Raw genomic sequence first — 21,985 nt, 5'->3', positions numbered from 1 at the left:
ACACTTTACAGGATTACTAGGCCGAACTGATTCTACAGATTAACCGCCTTTTATGACAGATAAACAGGTTATTTTTATGATCAAGTGTCCTGTAAGAAACATTCAGAATAGACAGTAATTGTTTACTCTCTGCTTTTGATATAACTGTATCAATAACATATTATGAATACATTATGGCTCACACTTTACGAGCAATTCTTACTATTCACTAAGAATAAACGATGATCTCTGCCTCAATAACTTCTAATTTGCCGCTTATTAGTAGTTAGTACGGTAGTTGTTAAGTTTAGGCCTTGGGATTAAGGGATCTAAAATATGATCATGCAGAATAATGCATTAATATGTGCTTTAATAAACAGCCAATATTCTAGTAATGGATATACATATACTAATAAGCAACTAGTTAACAGTGAAAATTGGTCCCTTAACTGAAGTGCTGCAGAGTATGGTTAATATTATTAACAGTAATATTAAAAATAATAGTGGGTCTATGCAATAATGTGTTATAATAAGAAGAAGGAGGTATTACATTGCTTATAAAATATAATTAATTAAACTAACTTTTATTACTAATTTTTATAACTTTTTATTACTATTTCATTAAATGTCTTTATTTAATCATTACATGATAGTATAATAATTACTGATGGTGACGAAGGTAATTGGATTATAAAATTATAATTAATATTAATAATATTATTTATTTGTTTTTATATTACTAACTTTTCTTACTTATTATTATTTTATTAAATGTCTTATAATTTAGTCATTACTTAATAGTATTAAAATAATAATAATCAAATTTCTTATAAAAATATAATTAATATGAATATTTTATATATTTTTGTTATTGTATTACTAACTTTTAGTACTTAATATTATTTTACGAAATGTTGTAATAATTTAATAATAATAATAAATTATTGAATTTTGTATTAAAATATAATTAATATTTTTGTATGTTATTGTTATTATATTATTATTTATTATATATTTATTATGTTATTATATTACTAACATATTACTGTTGTTATTATTTACTTTTATTTATTACTTTTAATTTATTTTATAATTTAATTATACAATTTCTTATACAAATGTTTAATATATATGGTATTTAAATTATTAACTTTACTTACTAACTATTTATTAAATGTCTTATAATTTAATTATTTAATAATAATAATAATAATAATAAATTATTACATTTCTTAAATATTAATAATATTTTAATTTATAATTTGTATTACATTACTAGCTTGTATTAATTAATAATATATATATATATATATATATATATAAATTTACATTTCTTATAAAATATAATTAATATTACTGTTATTACTAACTTTTATTACTTGCTATTATTTTATTAAATGTCTTGTATTATAATTTAATTATTAAATAATAATATTATTAATATAAAAAGTGTTATATAGTTAAATGTAGGAATTTGTCATATTTTTTAAACATTACTTTTTAAACATATTTTTAAGCTACGTAAGTAGCTGTCATGTAATTAAAATAAGCTTACTGAAAGTATAGTAATTATTCATAATTACAGTATGTTCAGTATGTTCTAATACTGTCAACCGATTATCGGCCTGGCCGATATTAAGCATTTTCAAAACAGATTTGCTGATAAAATAATTTAAAAGCCCTTGTTATTCTTAAGTTTGACATTCATTGTAATTTTTGCACCAGACATTGGATCAAAATATCGGTTTTCGGTTTACTTGAGCAACAATAATCGGTATCAGCATCAGCCCTGAAAAACACATCGGTCAACCCCTAAATCATACCGAAGCTGCCAAACATCCAGTGGCATGCGTTATATGTTTCGGCAATAGAGGAATATAAGATGAATGTGATCCACTAGTGAGTCTCCTAGGCCTCAGTTGTTAAGGCTTTGTGCGCTCCGTGGTCTTTCAGCTCAAACAGAGCTCATAATGCATAGGTTGTGGTTTACTGATGCCATAGATAGATAATGTGGACAGATACAGATAACCAGAACCAGTGAAAACAACAAGCTTCTACACAATACGCACACAGAAATGACTTATCTGGGTTTACAAATCTAAACCATCTGTTCTGATAGCCATCTCTGCTTTTTCATACTGTTACACTTCAAAAAGTTTCAACACAAAATCAGCTTGTCTTATGAATGTTATTCAGAGAATAAAAGTCTTTGTAATCTTTCCACAGACTACAATAACATCATCTTTCTGTGGCGCTGACGTTTTGTCCTATTGCATAATGTTAACCAGTTGAGGTGTTGCTTTAGTTGCTTTCGTTCAGTCCAGCTGTGTTCTGGCTTGTAACAACCTCTATTAATGATCTAATCAATTGCGATAAATTTCCAAGCTACTGTTTTTTCTTATCAAATCTCCTGTTTCACTAGGAAATCATGTGACGTTCAGGAAGTTAAATAGGTTGTTGAATAACATTTCACCTTGACGTTTAAAGTAAACCGTCAATGATGCAGAATTGAATTTCTGAGCTCTGCTTGTACAACAAACGTTCTCGTTTTGATCAATGTCAGATGTTTTCAAGTCTCAGCATCGCTTGTACTTTAAAACAGCATTAGCATTGGCGCTTCATTGTTGTTTTGCACATGCAGATTAAAGGGCTCTTCATGGCGGTCCAGAGAAGAGTTGTGTCTACAGCAGTGAGTTGTTGCGGTTGTGTTTGGATGACCGTAGAGCGGTCTGTGTGCCGATTCATGAGCGAACCTTGGGCCGGCCTTTTTGATGCCATATCGAGGGCCTTTATCCATTTCAACAGAATGAAAGGACGTCGTATAATGACGCTGTTTTCAGGCCAGCCATGAATATAAATGGGTTTTAATGAATGTTAATGTGCTCCTCTCAGTGCCATTGTAGATGATGAGTAATTGTCGGCTGTGTTAGCTGTATTTTTAATGTCCAAACCTGTGTGAATCTCGCCAACAAAATTAGTCAAGGAAACATTCATTTGTTCATTGAAAAAATAAAAATAGCTTTAACAGCGCACATTTTAGCCAATAATTTGCCAAAAATGGGACAAAAAGCTTTATGATAAATATAAGATTTTAATTTAAATTCTAGTAATGCTTTACAGCACAATCACAGCTCATAATTCAATATCACAAATGGATCGTTTTCATATATATATATATATTTAAATAAATCTTTTGTATGTGTAATATGTTTAAAGCAGAGTTATTTTAACATTGAGATAATATATATTTATTAATATTTTGAGTTAGATTTTTATATTTTTTTTATTTATTCATTTATTCATATAATTTATTTTTTTTATTTATTCATTTTTTAATTTATATTATATTATATTTATATTAAACTAATATAAAAAATGTTAAATAATGACTTGGCAACTAGTGTAAATAAACATTTTTTTATATATATATTTTATTTTATATTTCAATTAACATTTATTTCAGGTAACATAAATGCTTTTTAATGGCTTTAATTCTAGCTTTAGTTAACTATAATCACTCTAGTTTAAATCAATAATTTTTATTTATTTATTTATTTATTCATCCATTTTATTTATTTATTTATGTATTTATTTATTTTTCAAATTTGATTGACACATTACAGCCAAAACATGATGGTATTTTGTAGAAAAATAAATATGACATTAAAATGACCAATTTTAAGACGCGATTGCCAAAAGAAAAAATTACTGTCTAAAATCACAACAATAATAATAATAATAATAATAATACTTTATTTTAAAATTGATTTAAAAAGTTCAATTGCAAACTGTAAAAAGCTGTAAAATGTGAAGGTGCGAAACAAACTTATTTCAAGAAATAGTTTTAAGTGTTGTTATAATTTTAAGATTTTAAGAATTTAAGTTTTAAAATTTTAAGTCAAAAAGCCATTTTTGCCATCAAAAAGCATTTTGTTTTAAATTCTGTTTAAATAAAAAAAAAAGAATTGCTGTCAAAATAAATAATAATAATAAAATTAAAATGAATTTAAAATTAAAAATGTATTTAAAAAGTTCAATTACGAACCGTAAAAAGCTGTGAAATGTGTAGTTGCGAAACAAACTCAAGAAATAGATTTAGAATTTTAAGTCAAAAAGCATTTTTTGAAAAAATGTGCTTCTATAAGATTCTAAAAATTAAAAAAAATTATATAGTTTTTATTAATATATTGAATCAGGTTTTATTTTTGTTTTTACATGTCTGTAGTTTTTTTTTATTATTATTAAATTATATTTAATTATTATTGGTTAATTTCATATATTAAATTATGTGTTTATGTGTAAATTATGTGTATAATAATAATAATAATAATAATAATTAAGTACTTTATTTACTTTATAATTAACTTTTTTTTAATTAAAAAAGTTTAATTATGAACCATAAAATCCTGGTTTCCTGCACAGAAATATAGTTTTATATATTAAATTATATATAATTTGTATTATATATTATATTATTTTATTAAACTAAATTCAAATGGTAAATGATGACTTGGCAACTAGCATGAACATTTATTTTATTTTATTTTATTTCATTTCATTTCATTTCATTTTGCAATTATTTCAAACAATGCAAATGCTTCTTAGTGGGTTTTAATTTTGGCTTTAGTTAACTATAATAACTCTAGTTTAAATGTGTAGTTATTTATTTATTTTCAAAATTTAAACCAGTAAAAGTTTGAGAGTCAAAATAAAAGACATCAAAATGTCTAAATTTAAAAGACATGTTCGCCAAAAGAAAAAAAAAAAATTAAATGGAAAAAAGTAGTTTATTTTAAATTAATTTGAAAAGTGTTTAAATGAGCAACACCTACTTTAACAATGCCTGCTGGAGATCAATTACGAGCTGTAAAAAGCTGGTCTCCTGCACCGTGTTCAACTAAGCTGTAAACCAAGCTGTTTTGACAGCGCTACCCCGTATCTCAGTGTCCCTGTCCATGAATTTTTAACGTTCACGAGGTGCTGATCATGTTCTCTTCCTCCTCTCTAGTGCCTGAGCTGTGGTGAGGATGAGCAGCAAGCGGAGTTTGTTTGTGCGGCTGGTGCCGTGCCGCTGCCTGCGGGGCGAGGAGGAGACCGTCACCTCGCTGGACTACTCGCATTGCAGCCTGGAGCAGGTCCCGAAAGAGATCTTCAGCTTCGAGAAGACCCTAGAGGAGCTCTACCTCGACGCCAACCAGATCGAGGAGCTGCCCAAAGTACGACTGCACTGAATTGCATTGCATGAATCCAAAACTTAGTTCAGTGTGGGGAACATTTACCCTTTTGTTCGTTAGCTTGCAAGAAGCACATAAAGTACACATGTTGTTTGTTACTGTTTACAAGCAAAAGATTTGCTTACACAGCAGGCATGCAAAGTGTGAATATGGCTTTTGCCTTTTCATAGTATTCTATATATAAATATATTGAAATATTTATACATTTTCTCTGCAATGGTTTAAAATCTGTAATATGTGTTTTTTCAGTAGTAATCAGTTTAACCAAATATTATGAAATATTATGTTACATTAAATTATGAGAAAGAAATTTTAAATGGCAAGAATTAAACTTAAAATGTGTTATAAACTGACAAAAAAGGCAGAATTGGCATGATATCACAATTCTGAGAAAAAAAATTGTAATTGTAAAATTTGAACTCAAAATTCCAAAACACAATTTAAAAAAAAAAAAAAACTGTTTCCGAAATGTGGTTCTATGAAATGATTCAAAACATTTAAAACATTTATATAGTTTTTGTATTTTGAACAGGTTTTATTTAAAAATTTTCCTGTTCATATTAATTTTAATGTTTTATTTATTATTTGTTGTGCATTTTTTTTAGTTTTTGGTTTTAAATGTCTTTCATTATTTTTTCATAAAAATGTTTTGTTTTATTTATAATTTTGGTTAATTTTATATATTAGATTATATATAATTTCTATTATATTTTATTTAACTAAATTAAATTAAAATGATAAATGATGACTTGGCAACTAGCGTAAATTAACTTTTTTTTAATGTCATTTTTTTTGTTTCAAGTAACAAATGCTTTTTAATTATTTTAGTTTGTTTAATTTATCAGTATTAACTATTACTATAATAATCAGTGTTTTTTTTATTTATTTATTTTAAGATATGGTTTAAAAAATTAAACCTGTTGAATTTTGACACATTACAGTCAAAACATGACAATATTTTGTAAAAAAAAAAAAATAAATAATAAATATGACATTTAAATTACTAAATTTAAAGGGGAGAATTAAATTTAAAAGGCAGAATTGAGATGTTAATGCAAAATTGTGTGATTATAAAGTTACAAAATTAAAAATAAATAAATAAATAAAAATAATAATAATAATAATTGGCATGTTAATGCAAAGTTGTGGTATAAAATCACAGTTCAGAGAAAGAAAAGATAGTTGTGAAATGTGAACTCAAACACAAACTAGACTTTTTAAGAAATAAATTTAGAATTGAAAGTCAAAAAGCCAAAATTACATTTGAATTTTTTTAGTCCGTTTCAAAAATATTGTTCTGTAAAATTCTGCAAGAAGATTAAAAAGTTAAAACATTTATATATTTTTTAAAAATATAGCAAATAGCAAATATAAAGTCACACTTTAGAAAAAAAGGCATAACTCTAAAATGTGAACTCAAAACTGCAAAACATAATCTCGCTATTCCAAAAAATACAGTTAAAATTGTAAGTCAAAAAGCCACAATTACGTTTTTTTTTTAAAAAGTGTTTATATAAAATGTTGCAAGAAGATTCAAAACATTTAAAACATTTATATGTTTTTATTAATGTTTTATTTTATTTTTAGGTTTTTTTTAGGTTTTTTAGGTTATATATTTATTATTTTTAGTAGTTTTAGTAGTTTTACATCTCTGTATAGTGTTTTTTTTTTTTTTTTTAATAAAACGAATAGTATTTATTAATATTTTATTAGATGTTATATTATAAGAATTATATATTATATTTTATCTTATTGAACTAAGTAAATTAATATGGCAAATGATAACTTGGCAACTAGCGAAAAAAAAAAAAAAAGCTTATTTTTTTTATTTCAAGTAACAAATGCTTTTTAAAATTATATAAAAATTAAGTTATATAAAAATATTTTGTAGAAAAAATAAATATGACATTTAAATGACTACATTTAAAGGGGGAAAAAGCGAAATTGATATGTTAATGCAAAATGTGTGATATAAAGTCACAATTTAAAGCATAATTTTAAAATGATAAAATGCGAAGTCTATTCTGAAAACAATCACTTTTTTCTTCTTTTTTTTTATTAAAAAAAATGTTCTTTTATAAAACGTTGCAAGAAGTTTTAAAACATTAAATCTAAGAATTTAAATACTCTGTTAAATCTTTTTTATATGCACCAATATGATGAAACATACTAATAAATAGTAAAATTTTCAGTAATATTTTAACACTTTAAAGTAAGGTGAACTTTAGTATAACTTTTGTATTTTTATTAACTAATGTTAAAGGAGAAGTCCACTTCCAGAACAACAATTTACAAATAATTTACTCACCCCCTTGTCATCCAAGATGTTCATGTCTTTCTGTCTTCAGTCGTAAAGAAATTATGGTTTTTGAGGAAAACATTTAAGGATTTTTCTTCATACTTCGTACTGCTCATTGTTAATGTTAATATTTAATTAGCATTAAATAGTTAACAAATGAAACGTTATTGTAAAGAACCAGTATTTTTATTTATTTTTTTTAATTTAAAGTCATTACAACAAAGTTTTGAAACAATTCATTATCAACAGTTTGAACTGACTCTTAATGAATCAAACTCTCGAAAACATGAATCTATTAAAACATCAGCTCAACTTTCAGCTCTTTCATATTTTGAGACAAGATGGGATAAAATGATTGCAGTTTTCAGTGTTGCTTAATTTATATCGCTAGCAAACACAGATTTATGATGAATATTCTCTGTCATTCAGCCAGGATTTTCGTAAAATGCATGCTGGTTACGATTAACGTCTGCAAGTGTTTGTGATCAGGTTTTCTCTACTTCTCCTTTCAACAGTTTCCACTGGGCTGAACGTAATAAGTTTTACAAAAGCCAGATTATGTTTATCCACTTGTCTTTCATCAGAAATGGCGTTATTTTATTCTAGACCCCATTTTGCTTTGTTTCCCCTAAGCAGAACGAATTCACTACAAAATGCATTTGAAATCAGTCCAGCTGCTCATCAAATATTAACATGAAGTTTGATCCTGTTAACATTTCCATGAATGTTTCTCAAAAGTCTCCGTTTCTCGTTCTTTACAGCAACTTTTCAACTGCCAGTTGCTCTACCGATTGAGTCTACCGGACAACGATCTAACGGTGTTGCCACCGGGCATCGCAAACCTCATCAATCTCAGGGAGCTCGACGTCAGCAAGAACAGTAAGAAAAGCGGCCAATTCATCTCCTCTTTCTTTTTCCTTTTTGGAGTCCAGTTACGCTATCGGACGACCCATAACCGGCGCGGAGGCACACTGATATCTGCGCTGACTCACTGACCCCTAATCCGCTGTAATTCAATTCATCACGTTTTGGATTTCACTTTACGCCGACACATTTTAAAACATTACATTGTCATCGATTTAGAATTATGTGCGATATGTTTAGCTCTTATCAAACTTGAAGAAATACTAATAAACAAACAGAAGCTAGCTGCCTATCCAGACAGCAGCTCTTTAGGGATCGGAACGGAGCCGTGCGATTACCCACTCGATTTGATATCCTGTACGCCGATGGCAATCTGACGTTTGTCACTGGAAAAGTTTATTGCGTTTTGAAGCCTGAGTGAAGACCACAACACTACAAACACATGCTCTGTGTTTACACATCACTTCATCTTTCAGCTGGTGCCTTGCAGCATCTGATAGTGTAATGACAGACAGTGACGAGCTCAGCGCAGCACAGGAAGTCTCATTTAAAACCTTGTTTTCATGCAGCACGCTGTCAGCAGTTAACAGTAGTGATTTTGATTGGTTTATGAAGTTTTTATACTTTTAACAGTTCAGGGTTTCCTTCCTTCCTCAATTTCGACTTTTGAACTCGCAATTGCGTGTTTATGTCTCACAGCTCTGAGAACGAAAGTCACATTTGCGAGATGTAAACTTGCCAGAATAGTGAGATTAAAAAGTCACAACTACCTTTTTTATTTTTTATACAGTTGCGGCAACGGGCTTTTTCACAAGCCACATTTAATTCAAATGTTTTAAGCATTGAAACAATTTCTTGCATTATTTCAAAAAAATAATTTGTTAGATAAAAGGGTTGGTGAGACTAAATAATTAGAATTGTAGGTTAAAAAGCCACAGTTATGTTTTTTTTAATTACTTTTTAAAAATGTGTTTGTATAAAATGTTTTAAACATTAAATCTCTTTTAAATGACATATTCTACCTGTTAAGTATGTAATAATGTAATATATAAATATATTTATATTTTTATTTTATTTATTTATTTTTTCCTTTTTAATTACTTTCTTTAGTTTTTAATTACTAATTACTTGTTTGGAAGAACTCTCTCCAAGCTGCATTTATTTGATCAGAAATTCAGAAAAAAAAGTGTAATATTGTGACATATTATTACATTTTTACGTTATTTTAAAATAACCGTTTTCCATTTAATATATTGTAAAATGTTTTTATATTTTTTATTAAAAAAAATGTTGTTTATAAACTGACAACAGCTAAGACTAATACATTCTGCAAAATAAAATAATAAAATAAAATAAAATAAAATACATGACCTACACTACTCTACTACTTAAGGGTTTTATTTGTTTTTTTTAATGTTTTAAAATAAGTCTCTTACAACTTGGTAAGGCTGCATTTATGTGATCAAAAATACAGTAAAAACAGTAAAATTGTAAAAAATATTATTACTTTTTATAATACCCATTTCCTATTTGAATAAATGTTAAAGGGGTCATCGGATGCAAACTTCACTTTTTCATGTTGTTTGAACATTAATGTGTGTTGGCAGTGTATGTACAAATCTACCCTATAATGATAAAAATCCATGCAGTGGTTTTTAATTAATCTGTAAAAATAAAATAATATCCCCTTTTTCAAATCGAGCCTTTCTCAGATGCCTGTCGTTTTGGCGTCACACCAACAGAGGACGCTCCCACGATAGTTGATTGACATGAGCTCTTAAAATGTTGCTGAATGTAATAATGAACATAGTGGTCGTCATTTACTCCCGACATCTGAGCCGCTGAAGATGCAGTAGATTACGTTTGTTTGTGAAGGGAATGCGCCTCCCGATCTACATATATCCGTCTATGTTCACGCGAATCATTCGTGATCCAGCTTCACTTACAGCAGAAGTGAGTATAAGGGTTTTTTTATGAATCTTTGCGATCGCCTTTCTTTATAATGTGCTAGTTAGCAAGTTTAGCGGGTAAACGCGGCTAAAGTAAACAGGCTCGTCACTCCACAGAGAGAAGAGAGGGGCGGGGCGAGCAGCGCTCATTTGCATTTAAAGGAACAACCCTTTAGAATGGGATGATTTTTGCTGAGCTCATTTTGCCAAGGTAAAAAGGGTGTTGTTTTACACAACCATTGAGAATTTTTAATCAAAGTATATTAGAGACTTTTCATTAAGACCCTAAAGAATCATATCAACTTGTGGAAAATGGGCATCGATGACACCTTTAAAATGTAATTTATTCCTGTGATCAAAGTTGAATTTTCAACATCATTACTCCAGTCTTCAGTGTCACATTTAAATGTGCCCCATTAAATCTGTTTCATTTTTTCCCAAATTCTGTTTTATTTATGTATTTTTTTTTTTTTTTTTTTTAATTTTCTGGACTCTTTTTTTAAATGGTTAAATTAAATTTGATGAATCAAAAAGCAAGTCTAATTAATTAAAATCACAAACCTTATACAATGTAACATTACTTTATTAAAAATGTAATACAAATGACATGTTTAGGGCCCTATGAAATGTTTTATTGTTACCAAATTCAGTTTAAGCATGTCTAATTATTTCAATGCATAAAACCAACTTAATTTAATAAGTTTATTTTTACAATATTTTTACAGTATTTCTGGTTATCAAATGAAGACCTAAAATATTCATTTAATTGATCTTTTAATCAAATGAAAATTAAACTTTATTTTTTGCAAAGTTACTATTAACATTAAAACATGAAAGAAATATTGTGTGATTATTCCTTAATAAAATAAAGTTTTAACAATTTTAGTAATAGTAGTAGTAGTAGTATTCTACTAAACAATAGTACTATGTGTCTTCAAGTTAAACCAAACTTTTATTTTGACAGGTTGCCGTGAATATCTTTTCTTTAGATGTATAATATGACGATAGCGTCTCTCAAAATAAACAGTAAAATGCTCACGAAGAAACTTCAGAGCAGTTCTGGAGATGTTGTTCATGTATTTATGTCCTCATTTGACATTATAAATGTCTTTACTGCACTTTTAAACAATTTAACACAGCCTTGCTGAATAAAAGAATTAAATTCTTTCCAAAAAACAAAATAAATCTTGCTGAGCCCCAACTTTTAAAGTGTAGTGTATCCACCACACGTCTTACCGTTAGCTGAAAGCTACAAATTAAATTAATCAAAACAACCAAGGTCAACAAGACAACCATAATTTCAATGTTTTTTCTTGTCAACTAGGCTGTTTTACAAGAGTAAAATGGGTTGTAGCATTTATATGCTTCACACACATCACTCCACAACCCCTACTGCAATTTACGTGACTTTTAATTGATACTCCCTTCCTGGACGTGTCTGTTTTTAGCAGAGCGGCTGAAGGTGGGTCACCTTGTGCGGTGGGTGAGAGCTCACAGATGTGTGTGTGTGTTCAGTGAGTCTGTGGTTTACTCTGCACGCTGGTTTAGTTTTGCATCCGAGCGCGTTGGAGGAGGATATCTCAACGTAACATTAATGTCACACTCCAGCTCGTGCGGTTAGGAGGACAGGAAGTAAGCAGTCTAGCTCTAATGCTGCATGAGCTTGTTCTAAAAACAGCATTAGGTGTCGATTTTCTTTGGTGGGCGAGTTTAAGACCTAGAACTTCAAGTGTTATTACTTAACATTGTATCATGTGTTTTTAAGTGGGGCACAAATAGTGATTGGGCTCATGTGAATTGTAGATATTTATTTTGATTCTGATTCCAGATTATACTTAACCCTCAAATATTTAGCATATGAAGTATACTACCAGTATAGAAAGTTATCAGTTATCAATGTTAAAAATGTTTTTGCGGCTTAATATTTTTGAGGAAACAGTGATGAATAGTTAAAAAAAAAAAGTTCAAAAGAGCAGCTTTTATTTGCAATAACATTAAACATTAAAGAAATCTAGTAGTGTAGGTCAAGTTTTATTTATTTTATTATTTTATGTTATTTTATTTGCCCATTTTGAACTGAAAATACACAAAATATTATTTGCAGTGGATATAACATACGTTTCAGGCACATTTATTTTATTTTATTTTATTTTGCAACATTTATTATTCTTAGTTGTCAGTTTATAAATATTTTATAAATGTATGTATTTTTGTATAAATCATTTTTATTTTATTTTGCAACATTTGTGTTAAAACATGAATGAATTTATATATATGATATGACGAGTTTTTCTCAAAAGAGACTTTTGAGAAACTTTTAAACCTCAAGTTTGCCAATTTTCAACTGAAAATTCACAAAATATTATTTCATAATACACAATAATATAAATTTCAGGCACTTTTATTTTATTTTAAGTTAATTTAATTTAGTTTAATTGTATTTTATTTTGCAACAATTATTATTCTTAGTTGTTGTCTTTATAAATATTTTATAAATGTGTGTATGTGTGTAATTTTTTTTTCATAACGTTTGTGTTGCATTTTAAACCTCACAAAAATTCACAAAATATTATTTACAGTGGAAATAATATACTATTCAGGCACATTTGTCTTATTTTATTTTATTGTTTAATTTAATTACATTTTTTTTTATATTATATTTTATTTTATTTTGAAACTTTTTTTATTCTTAGTTGTTGTCGGTTTATACATATTTTATAAATGTGTGTATTTTTATATAATTTTTATAAAAATATATATATTTTTTTAATAAAATGTATAAATTTTTTTTTTTTTTTTGCAACATTTGTGTTGCATTTTAAACCAAGTTTGCTCATTTTCAACTGAAAATTCACAAAATATTATTTACAGTGGAAATAACATACTATTCAGCACATTTGTCTTATTTTATTTTATTGTTTAATTTAATTTTATTTTTGTTTTATATTATATTTTATTTTATTTTGGAACTTTTTTTATTCTTAGTTGTTGTCAGTTTATAAATATTTTATAAATGTATGTATTTTTATATAAATAATTGTAAATATTTTTTATTTTATTTTGTTTTGTTTTGTTTTATTATTTTGTTTTATTTTATTTTGCAACATTTGTGTTGCATTTTAAACCTCAAGTTTGCCAATTTTCAACTGAAAATTCACAAATTATTATTTCCAGTGGAAATAATATACATTTTATTTTATTTTATTTTATTTTGCAACATTTATTATTCATAGTTGTTGTCATTATAAATATTTTATAAATGTGTGTATTTTTATATAAATACTTTTTTATTATTTTATTTTTATTTAAAATAGTTTTTCCATTGGAAATTATTTAATTTTTTTATTTATTTATTTGCAGGTTTCTCAGTCTTAGTTGTTTTCCGTTTTTAAATTTTTAATATATATATAATTTTTTTATATATATAGTGTAAGTGTCCAGGATCTTTTCTTAAATAAAATAATTAAATATTGTGTTTGTATAGTTATTGTCTGCAGTCAGTCAAGATGCATTAACAGAACTCGTCGTACAGACTGTTCATTTAAAGTGTTTTCTAAACCCTAGGCACAAAGACAACAGAAAACATAAAACCAACCATTAATGATTGAATCACTAATGTTTGTTTGTTTTTAAAATTTCAGGCATCCAGGAGTTTCCTGAAAATATCAAGAACTGTAAAGTCCTGGCCATCGTAGAAGCCAGTGTGAACCCTATATCAAAGTAAGTACACGGCCTGCAGAGGAGAACGGTGTGTGCGTTCAGTCTGTGATGTAATGAAACGCTCTCGTGTCTCCGCAGACTCCCAGAAGGCTTCACGCAGCTCCTCAGCCTGACCCAGCTCTACCTGAACGACGCCTTCCTAGAGTTTCTGCCAGCCAGTTTCGGCAGGTCAGAGACACACACTCACACACACACAGACTTACAGTCATGTACACTGAGTCCTAGACAGAACAAGATAATCCAAGCTCCTGTTTCAGATCAGACAGGATCTAGATTCAACAGTGGCCAAAGTATGTACTACATTAAAATATAAAAAGAACCAAACTGTTCTCCCAAATAATGAAAATGTTTTCCAAGCACACGCAAAACAGGTTTAACATCCATCCATCAAGCTTGTTGATTTAAGCGAGCTGTACACGTGCAAAATTTCCTCGGAAAGCACCTCCTGATGTTTCCTGGAGCTCATATTAGATCTGAAACCTCAGGAATGGTGCGTTCCTATGAAAATGCAGTGCAGTTCCTGCGAAAGGTCGCGCAACACTACTTTCGACACATAAACATGCACACACAGCCTGAAATAGACTTTAAATGCAGTTCCTGTTCCAATTTATATACTACAATTTGTGTACTAAAAACAGGACAGTGTATTTTTAATATGTAAGTCAGTGGACTAGAATTGGGACCTTAAATTAGCACTTTATTCTAGAAAAACACGTAAATGTTTGTTAGCATCTTGCTATTACATTTATTATCTGTAAAATCATTATCACTTAACATTTGTGTTGCATTTTAAACCACACTTTCGTCAATTTTGAACTGAAAATTCACAAAATATTACTTCCAGAGGAAATAATATACGATTCAGGCATGTTTGACTTATTTTATTTTATTTTATTTTATTTTTCCGTATTTTAAAAGATACATTCCATATCCCATCTATTTATTCATTAATTCAGTATTTTAAGATATATCCAAAATCATCTCTTGTTTATTTATTTATTTGTTCATTCATTCATTCATTTTCAATATTTTAATATTTTTTTCAGTATTTTAAAAGTTATATACAAAATCCCCCAAAATTGAATTTATGTATTTAATTTTATTTTATTTTATTTTGAAGTATTTTAAGTTGTATCTAAAATCCCCTCTTTTTATGTATTTATTTATTTACTTGTTTATTCATTTATTCAGTTTTTTTCAGTATTATTTCCAAAATTCATTCATTCATTCATTTTCAATATTTCAATATTTTTTTCAGTATTTTAAAAGATATATACAAAATCTCCTCTTTTTTTTTTTATTTTATTTTATGTATATTCTTTTATTTTATTTTGTTTATTTTTATTTTTCCGTATTTTAAAAGATATATTCCATATCCCATCTATTTATTCTTTAATTCAGTATTTTAAGATATATCCAAAATCATCTCTTATTTATTTGTTTATTCATTCATTCATTCATTTTCTATATTTTAATATTTTTTTCAGTATTTTAGAAGTTATATACAAAATCCCCAAACATTTTATGTATTTTATTTAATTTTATTTTATGTTGCAGTATTTTAAGTTGTACCCAAAATCCCCTATTTATTTATTTATTTATTCATTCATTCATTCATTCATTCATTCACTTATTCATTTGTTCATTTTCAATATTTTAATATTTTTTTCAGTATTTTAAAAGATGTATACAAAGTCCCCTCTATTTATTTTTTAAATGATTTTATATTATGTATTTTATTTCAATTTATTTTATTTCGAAGTATTTTAAGTCCCCTATTTAGTTATTTTTAGATATATCTAAAATCCCCTCATTTTATTTATTTATTTATTTAAAGATGTATCCAATATTTATTTCAGTATTTTAAAAAATATATCCAAAATCCCATCTTATTTATTTATTTATTTATTTATTTGCAGCATTAATCAATCTTAGTTGTTGTCAGTTTATACATATTTTAAATATTTAATTTAAAAAAAAAATTCTTTAATATTTAAATAATTTATATTCATTAAAATAATTTCTGCTTTTTCTCTCTCTCTGTTTTTTCCTCAGACTAACCAAGCTGCAGATCCTGGAGCTGCGGGAGAACCAGTTAAAGATGTTGCCAAAGTAAGTGCCCCTCTGGGATTCATTAGAATTACTAAAATATTAAAAAGATGATCCGTGCTGCTGCGCCCCGTCTGATAATCGCATTATAAAAACATACAAACGTCTCTGTTTGTGTCTCTGTTTGTGGCATCATATTGTTCAGCCTTACGTAAGAGGCTCTGAAGTGACATGCTGTGACAGGTTTTATAATCGTTTCTGGTTCCAGAGCCAGTATTGCATCATATTCGGGCTCGTTTTTTAGTTTTGTGTGTGAGAAAAGCATCTCCATCCTGCCTCTGCTCCGTCGTTCAACACAGTCCAGTCGTCTGTCTGTTTTTGGGTTACTGTAAGTGCGCCAGGATCAAAACAACTCATTATGGCACTAAATGTTTTCAACAAAAGCCGCCTGAACAGAGCACATGAATGAACCACAAGACCATAATTCAGCTGTTTATATAAATATAATTGTTTGATATGGTGGTGTGCAAACTCCTAGAAAACCAATGCAGCAGTTTTGCACGACTCTTTTTCTTTAAAAAAAAAATGCATGTATAACATGACACGCATGAACTGTTATCTATCCATCTATCCATCTATCCGTCTATCTATTTATCCATCTATCCGTCTATCTATCTATCTATCTATCTATCTATCTATCTATCTATCTATCTATCTATCTATCTATCTATCATCTATCCATCTATCTATCTATCTATCTATCCATCTATCCATCTATCCATCTGTCTATCTATCATCTATCTATCTATCTATCTATCTATCTGTCTGTCTATCTATCTATCTATCTATCTATCTATCTGTCTATCTATCTATCTATCTGTCTATCTATCATCTGTCTATCTATCATCTATCTATCTATCCATCTATCCATCTGTCTATCTATCTATATCTATCCATCTATCCATCTATCTATCTATCTGTCTATCTATCATCTATCTATCTATCTATCTATCTATCTATCTATCTATCTATCCATCTATCCATCTATCCATCTGTCTATCTATCATCTATCTATCTATCTATCCATCTATCCATCTATCCATCTGTCTATCTATCATCTATCTATCCATCTATCCATCTATCCATCTGTCTATCATCTATCTATCTATCTATCTATCTATCTATCATCTATCTATCTATCTATCCATCTATCCATCTATCCATCTGTCTATCTATCATCTATCTATCCATCTATCCATCTATCCATCTGTCTATCTATCATCTATCTATCCATCTATCCATCTATCCATCTGTCTATCATCTATCTATCTATCTATCTATCTATCTATCTATCTATCTATCATCTATCTATCTATCTATCTGTCTATCTATCATCTATCTATCTATCATCTATCTATTTATCCGTCTATCTATCTATCTATCTGTCTATCAATCCATCTATCCATCTATCCATCTATCTATCTATCAATCATCTATCTATCTATTTATCCGTCTATCTATCTATCTATCTGTCTATCATCTATCTATCTATCTATCTATCTATCTATCTATCTATGTATCTGAGACTGTACTGCCTTCAAAATTTTAACTACTTTAAACTTCAAACTATTTTGGACTGAAAACCATCACGCTTAAAACTTTTCTTAAAACTTTTTTTTTTTTTTTTTTTTTTACTTTAACTTTTTCAAACCTTCCAGTCCAGCTTTCTCAAAACAACTTAAAGTTTGTCTTGACAAACTTGTTTTTAATCTAGTTAAACCATTATTGGTCTGTGCTGTGAAGACTTGATCAGTCTGATTTCACATTTAGGCCTGTGCTGTTTCAGCAGTCCTCTCGGATGTTCATTGTGCAGTTTGTTCTCATGAAGTGTGTGTCTGTGTTTCTAATGAGCTGTGGATTGCTCAGCACTCTGGGGGTCAGTGAGTTTTTTTGGCCGGCTGACTGGTTGCATGCTTCTTCACACAGCCCTGCCTCCAAATCCGGGATGAATGAATCCCTCTTACGATCCTCTAAGCCAGCAACCGGCGTGTCTTTCGATAGAAAATTCACTTTGCTTTCAGTTTAAAACCATTTGTTAATGCAATTCCCAGAGCCATGTATCATTTCGACTTTGATTTCCTTTTCAAGCTTTTCAACGGATACAATACGCCCGCAGGCTGTTGATCTGTGTCCAGGTCCACGTCAGCAGCGGTTTGAAGCACACCCTGCCCTCAAGCACACCTACCCGACTAGATTATATTAGTTCAGGGTTTGACGCAGATACTGATTTTGCAGAAGCAGATTGGGACAGGAGAATGTGATAGAAAGACTGAAAAGATACACAAAATCTGATGTTAGATTATCATTCCATGAAGAAAGACCATTTGGATACCCAATCATTTGTAAAGCATTCAGATTGCAAAAATAAGTAATGTTGACAAATATCCACTTGAAATAGATATAAACTATATTGTAAGTGTATTTATTTATTTATTTATTTATTTATTTATTTGTTTGTTTTATTTGTTTCAGTGTTTACAGACATATCAGAAGTCGTTTATTAATTTTAAGATAAAAATCCAATATTTTAAGATATATTAAAAATCCCCTTTATTTATTTATGTATCTTAATGTTTTTTTCATTTTCTGCCCAGTATTTTAAGATATATCCAAAATTCATTAATTAATTAATCAGTATTTTGTTTTTTTCCTGTGTTTTAATACATATAAAAAAAATCCCCCTTTTATTTAATTTATTCATTTATTTATTTTTTAAATGTATGCAAAACCTCCTTTATTTAATTATTTTTGTTTTCCTTTTTTTAAGTACGTACTTTTTTCTATATTTTAAGACATATCAAAAATCCATTTATTTATTTATTTAATTTTTTCAGTATTGTTTTATTCTGTACTTTAAGATATTTATATCTGTATTTAAATAGATATATCCAAAACCTCATTCATTCATTCATTTATTCAGTATTACATTTATATATACAAAATCCCCTTTATTTACTTATTTTTGTTTATTTGTTTTGTTCAGTATTTTTTAATTTAATTTTTTTAAGTATTATGTTTTATTCTGTATTTTAAGATGTGTCAAAAATCCCATTTATTTATTTATTTATTTATTTATTTTTTATTTATTTATTTATTTATTTATTTATTTATTTATTTTCAGTATTTTAAGATACATCCAAAACCTCATTCTTTCATCCATTCATTCATTCATTCATTCATTCATTCATTCATTCAGTATTGCATTTATATCTCCCAAAATCCCCTTTGTTTACTTATTTTTTATTTATTTATTTTTTCAGTGTTTTTTAAGATATATCCAAAAAACTTAGATTTTTATTTATTTATTTGTATAGTATTTTATTTTTATTCCATATTTTAAGATATATCCAAAATCCCCTTTATTTATTTTTGTTTGTTTATATATTTTTCAGTGTTACAATTTGTTTATTTAGCTTTTTTTTTTTTTTATTTACAAAAAAAAAAAAGTAGTATTTTGAGACATTTGCAAAATCCCTTTTTTATTTACATTTTTTCAGTATTTTATTTTCAGTATTTTAAGATATATTCAAAATATTATTTATTTGTTTGTTTGTTTTTCAGTGTTTATTTATTTATGTAATATTTTGTTGTTGTTTTTTCCAGTATTTTAAGATGTATCCAAAATCACCTTTTTTGATTTATTTACTTACTTAATTGTCCATTTATTTATTTATTATTTTATATATATTTTACATTTTATTTATTATTGTTATTGTTTGTTTGTTTCCAGAGTTCATTTCCACATCACTGGCATATCATGTGTTATGTGACTGGATAATTTTTCCCCAAAGCACAGTGATTTAATGCCCTTATAGTGCAAAATGTGGCAGAAATTAGCTCAGCTAAAGTCATTTCCAAATCCTCTTCCCATTTCCTGTTCTTTCTCTAATATCTCTATCAATATAAGTGGCAAAAAAGCTAAAAATAAAATAAAAATGTTCAAGAAGCATACAACCAGTCCAATGTTTAATGATTTATAATTAGTAAAAGATTTAAAGTTACAGTAGAGATAAAATGCATTGAATTTATATTTTATTGCTATTCATTTATGGCTGCTGAACATCTTTACTCCACAGCTTGACCTCTTGGTATAAACATGGTCTTGGAGAATATCTTCTTTTTTTTTTTTTTTAATTCAGTTTATATACTAGCTATGTTTTTATGTGAAACTGGGGATTGGAGTCTAACATTGCTCTAAAACTGCCAATAAAAAGTGGATTAGCAGTAACTGCTTGTTCGATAAATGTCTTTGTGTGCCGTTTATTTGCCTTGGGGAGTCATTGTGCACAGTCTTAAAGAAAAGCTGTGGTTGTGACCAGCCTGTCTGACGTTTTCCTGCAAAAAAAACAAAAAACAATGAGCGTTCAGATACGTTTATGTGCAAAGCTTAAATGTGCTTAATCCATGGTTAATAATGTTAGTAATACTGTCTGTGTGTGTGTGTGTGTTTTGTGTTTGCAGGAGCATGCATAAGCTCACACAGCTGGAGCGCTTGGATCTGGGCAGTAATGAGTTCACTGAAGTGGTGAGTAGCACCTGTCTGTCTTTCAGGTGTGGCATGCATTACTGCAGTAATTCCAGCTCTCAGTGCAGCCAGGTGTCAGATGTATTGACAGTGAATGCAGATGCGCTCATTGAGTCTGTTCTCTGTTAGACTGCACCTAATATGCATTTTCTCCTCTAATGCTATTCATTGAAAGTATTGGCAGATTTCCTCTCACTGAGGATGTGAAATTGAATTTTGCCTTCTTTCTCTCCAGCCTGAAGTGTTGGAACAGCTTACAGGAATCAGAGAGCTGTGGATGGATGGAAATAAGCTGACCTTTTTACCCGGGGTGAGTCCCACATATATGTGTGTGTGTCTGTATATATGTATGTGTGTGTGTGTGTTTGTGAGATCATTTGTTATTCTGGTAAAACAACACATTTCTAAATGCAAATCAGTCATAAAACAATTTGTGTTTCATGTAAATTAATGCTAAATTTAGCTCATTTCTACAGTATTTTTGAAAATGGTAGAGTAAACACTTTACAAAAGGGTTCATTAGTTAACATTAGTTAACTACATTAGTTAACATGAACTAAGAATGAAATACTTTTGCAGCATTTATTAATCTTGATGTTAATTTTAGCATTTACTAATGCATTATTAAATCAAAAGTTGTTTTACATTAGTTAATGCACTGTAACTAACATGAACAAACAATTAACAACTGTATTTTTATTAACAAAGATTAATAAATGTGTAATAAATGTATTGTTCATGGTTCATGTTAGATAATACTAGGGCTGCCAGTTTAACATGTTAACTTAATTAGTTATTTAAAAAATTATGTGAATAAATTATTTTAACGCAGTTAACACACTGGCCCCACCTCCAGACCTGTACATCATCTTATATTTCATACAGTTGACTGCATAAATGCAGTTATGACCTAAAACCTTTGCTCAATTTTGCAGAGAACATATTACTTTTGAAGCTATAGCAGAATTGTTGCATGCCTCTGTGCAACACAGTGGTGTTTAGTTTATGAATGATCTGCATTTTGAATGAATCGTATGAATCAGTGATTCAAATGCTAATTCATAAAGAGCCATTTACTTCATTCCTGAATAAATCAGCTGTTTGAACAAATCGAATGAATGACTCATAAAGACATTTTCCCGCCACCTACTGGCAGATTTAGTTTCTTAGAGTATCATTTTATTTTTTTTAAAAAAAGGAAAATTATGTAATAATAATACAAATAAAAACATTAAAGGGATAGTTCACCCCCCAAAAAATACAATTTTGTCATAATTTACTCATCCTCATGTCGTTTCAGACGTTT

General features: G+C 28.3%; 1 protein-coding gene across 2 annotated transcripts in view; it reads left to right on the top strand.

The window, feature by feature from the left end:
- Positions 1 to 21,985, top strand: part of erbin (erbb2 interacting protein) — a 112,912-nt gene that overhangs the window by 50,007 nt on the left and 40,920 nt on the right. For both annotated transcript variants that reach the window (XM_051121931.1, XM_051121930.1), the window contains exons 2-8: positions 4,988 to 5,195; positions 8,274 to 8,391; positions 13,967 to 14,045; positions 14,124 to 14,213; positions 16,101 to 16,157; positions 20,616 to 20,679; positions 20,915 to 20,989. In XM_051121931.1, coding sequence (XP_050977888.1) covers positions 5,007 to 5,195; positions 8,274 to 8,391; positions 13,967 to 14,045; positions 14,124 to 14,213; positions 16,101 to 16,157; positions 20,616 to 20,679; positions 20,915 to 20,989 — 672 coding nt within the window. In that variant the 5' untranslated portion in view covers positions 4,988 to 5,006. The remainder of the gene's footprint in view (positions 1 to 4,987; positions 5,196 to 8,273; positions 8,392 to 13,966; positions 14,046 to 14,123; positions 14,214 to 16,100; positions 16,158 to 20,615; positions 20,680 to 20,914; positions 20,990 to 21,985) is intronic.

This window comes from Labeo rohita, chromosome 10 (assembly GCF_022985175.1).
Source record: "Labeo rohita strain BAU-BD-2019 chromosome 10, IGBB_LRoh.1.0, whole genome shotgun sequence".
In the NCBI taxonomy this organism is placed as follows: domain Eukaryota; kingdom Metazoa; phylum Chordata; class Actinopteri; order Cypriniformes; family Cyprinidae; genus Labeo; species Labeo rohita.
Note: the sequence above shows the minus strand (reverse complement) of the source record. Positions and strands in the feature narration are given on the sequence as shown.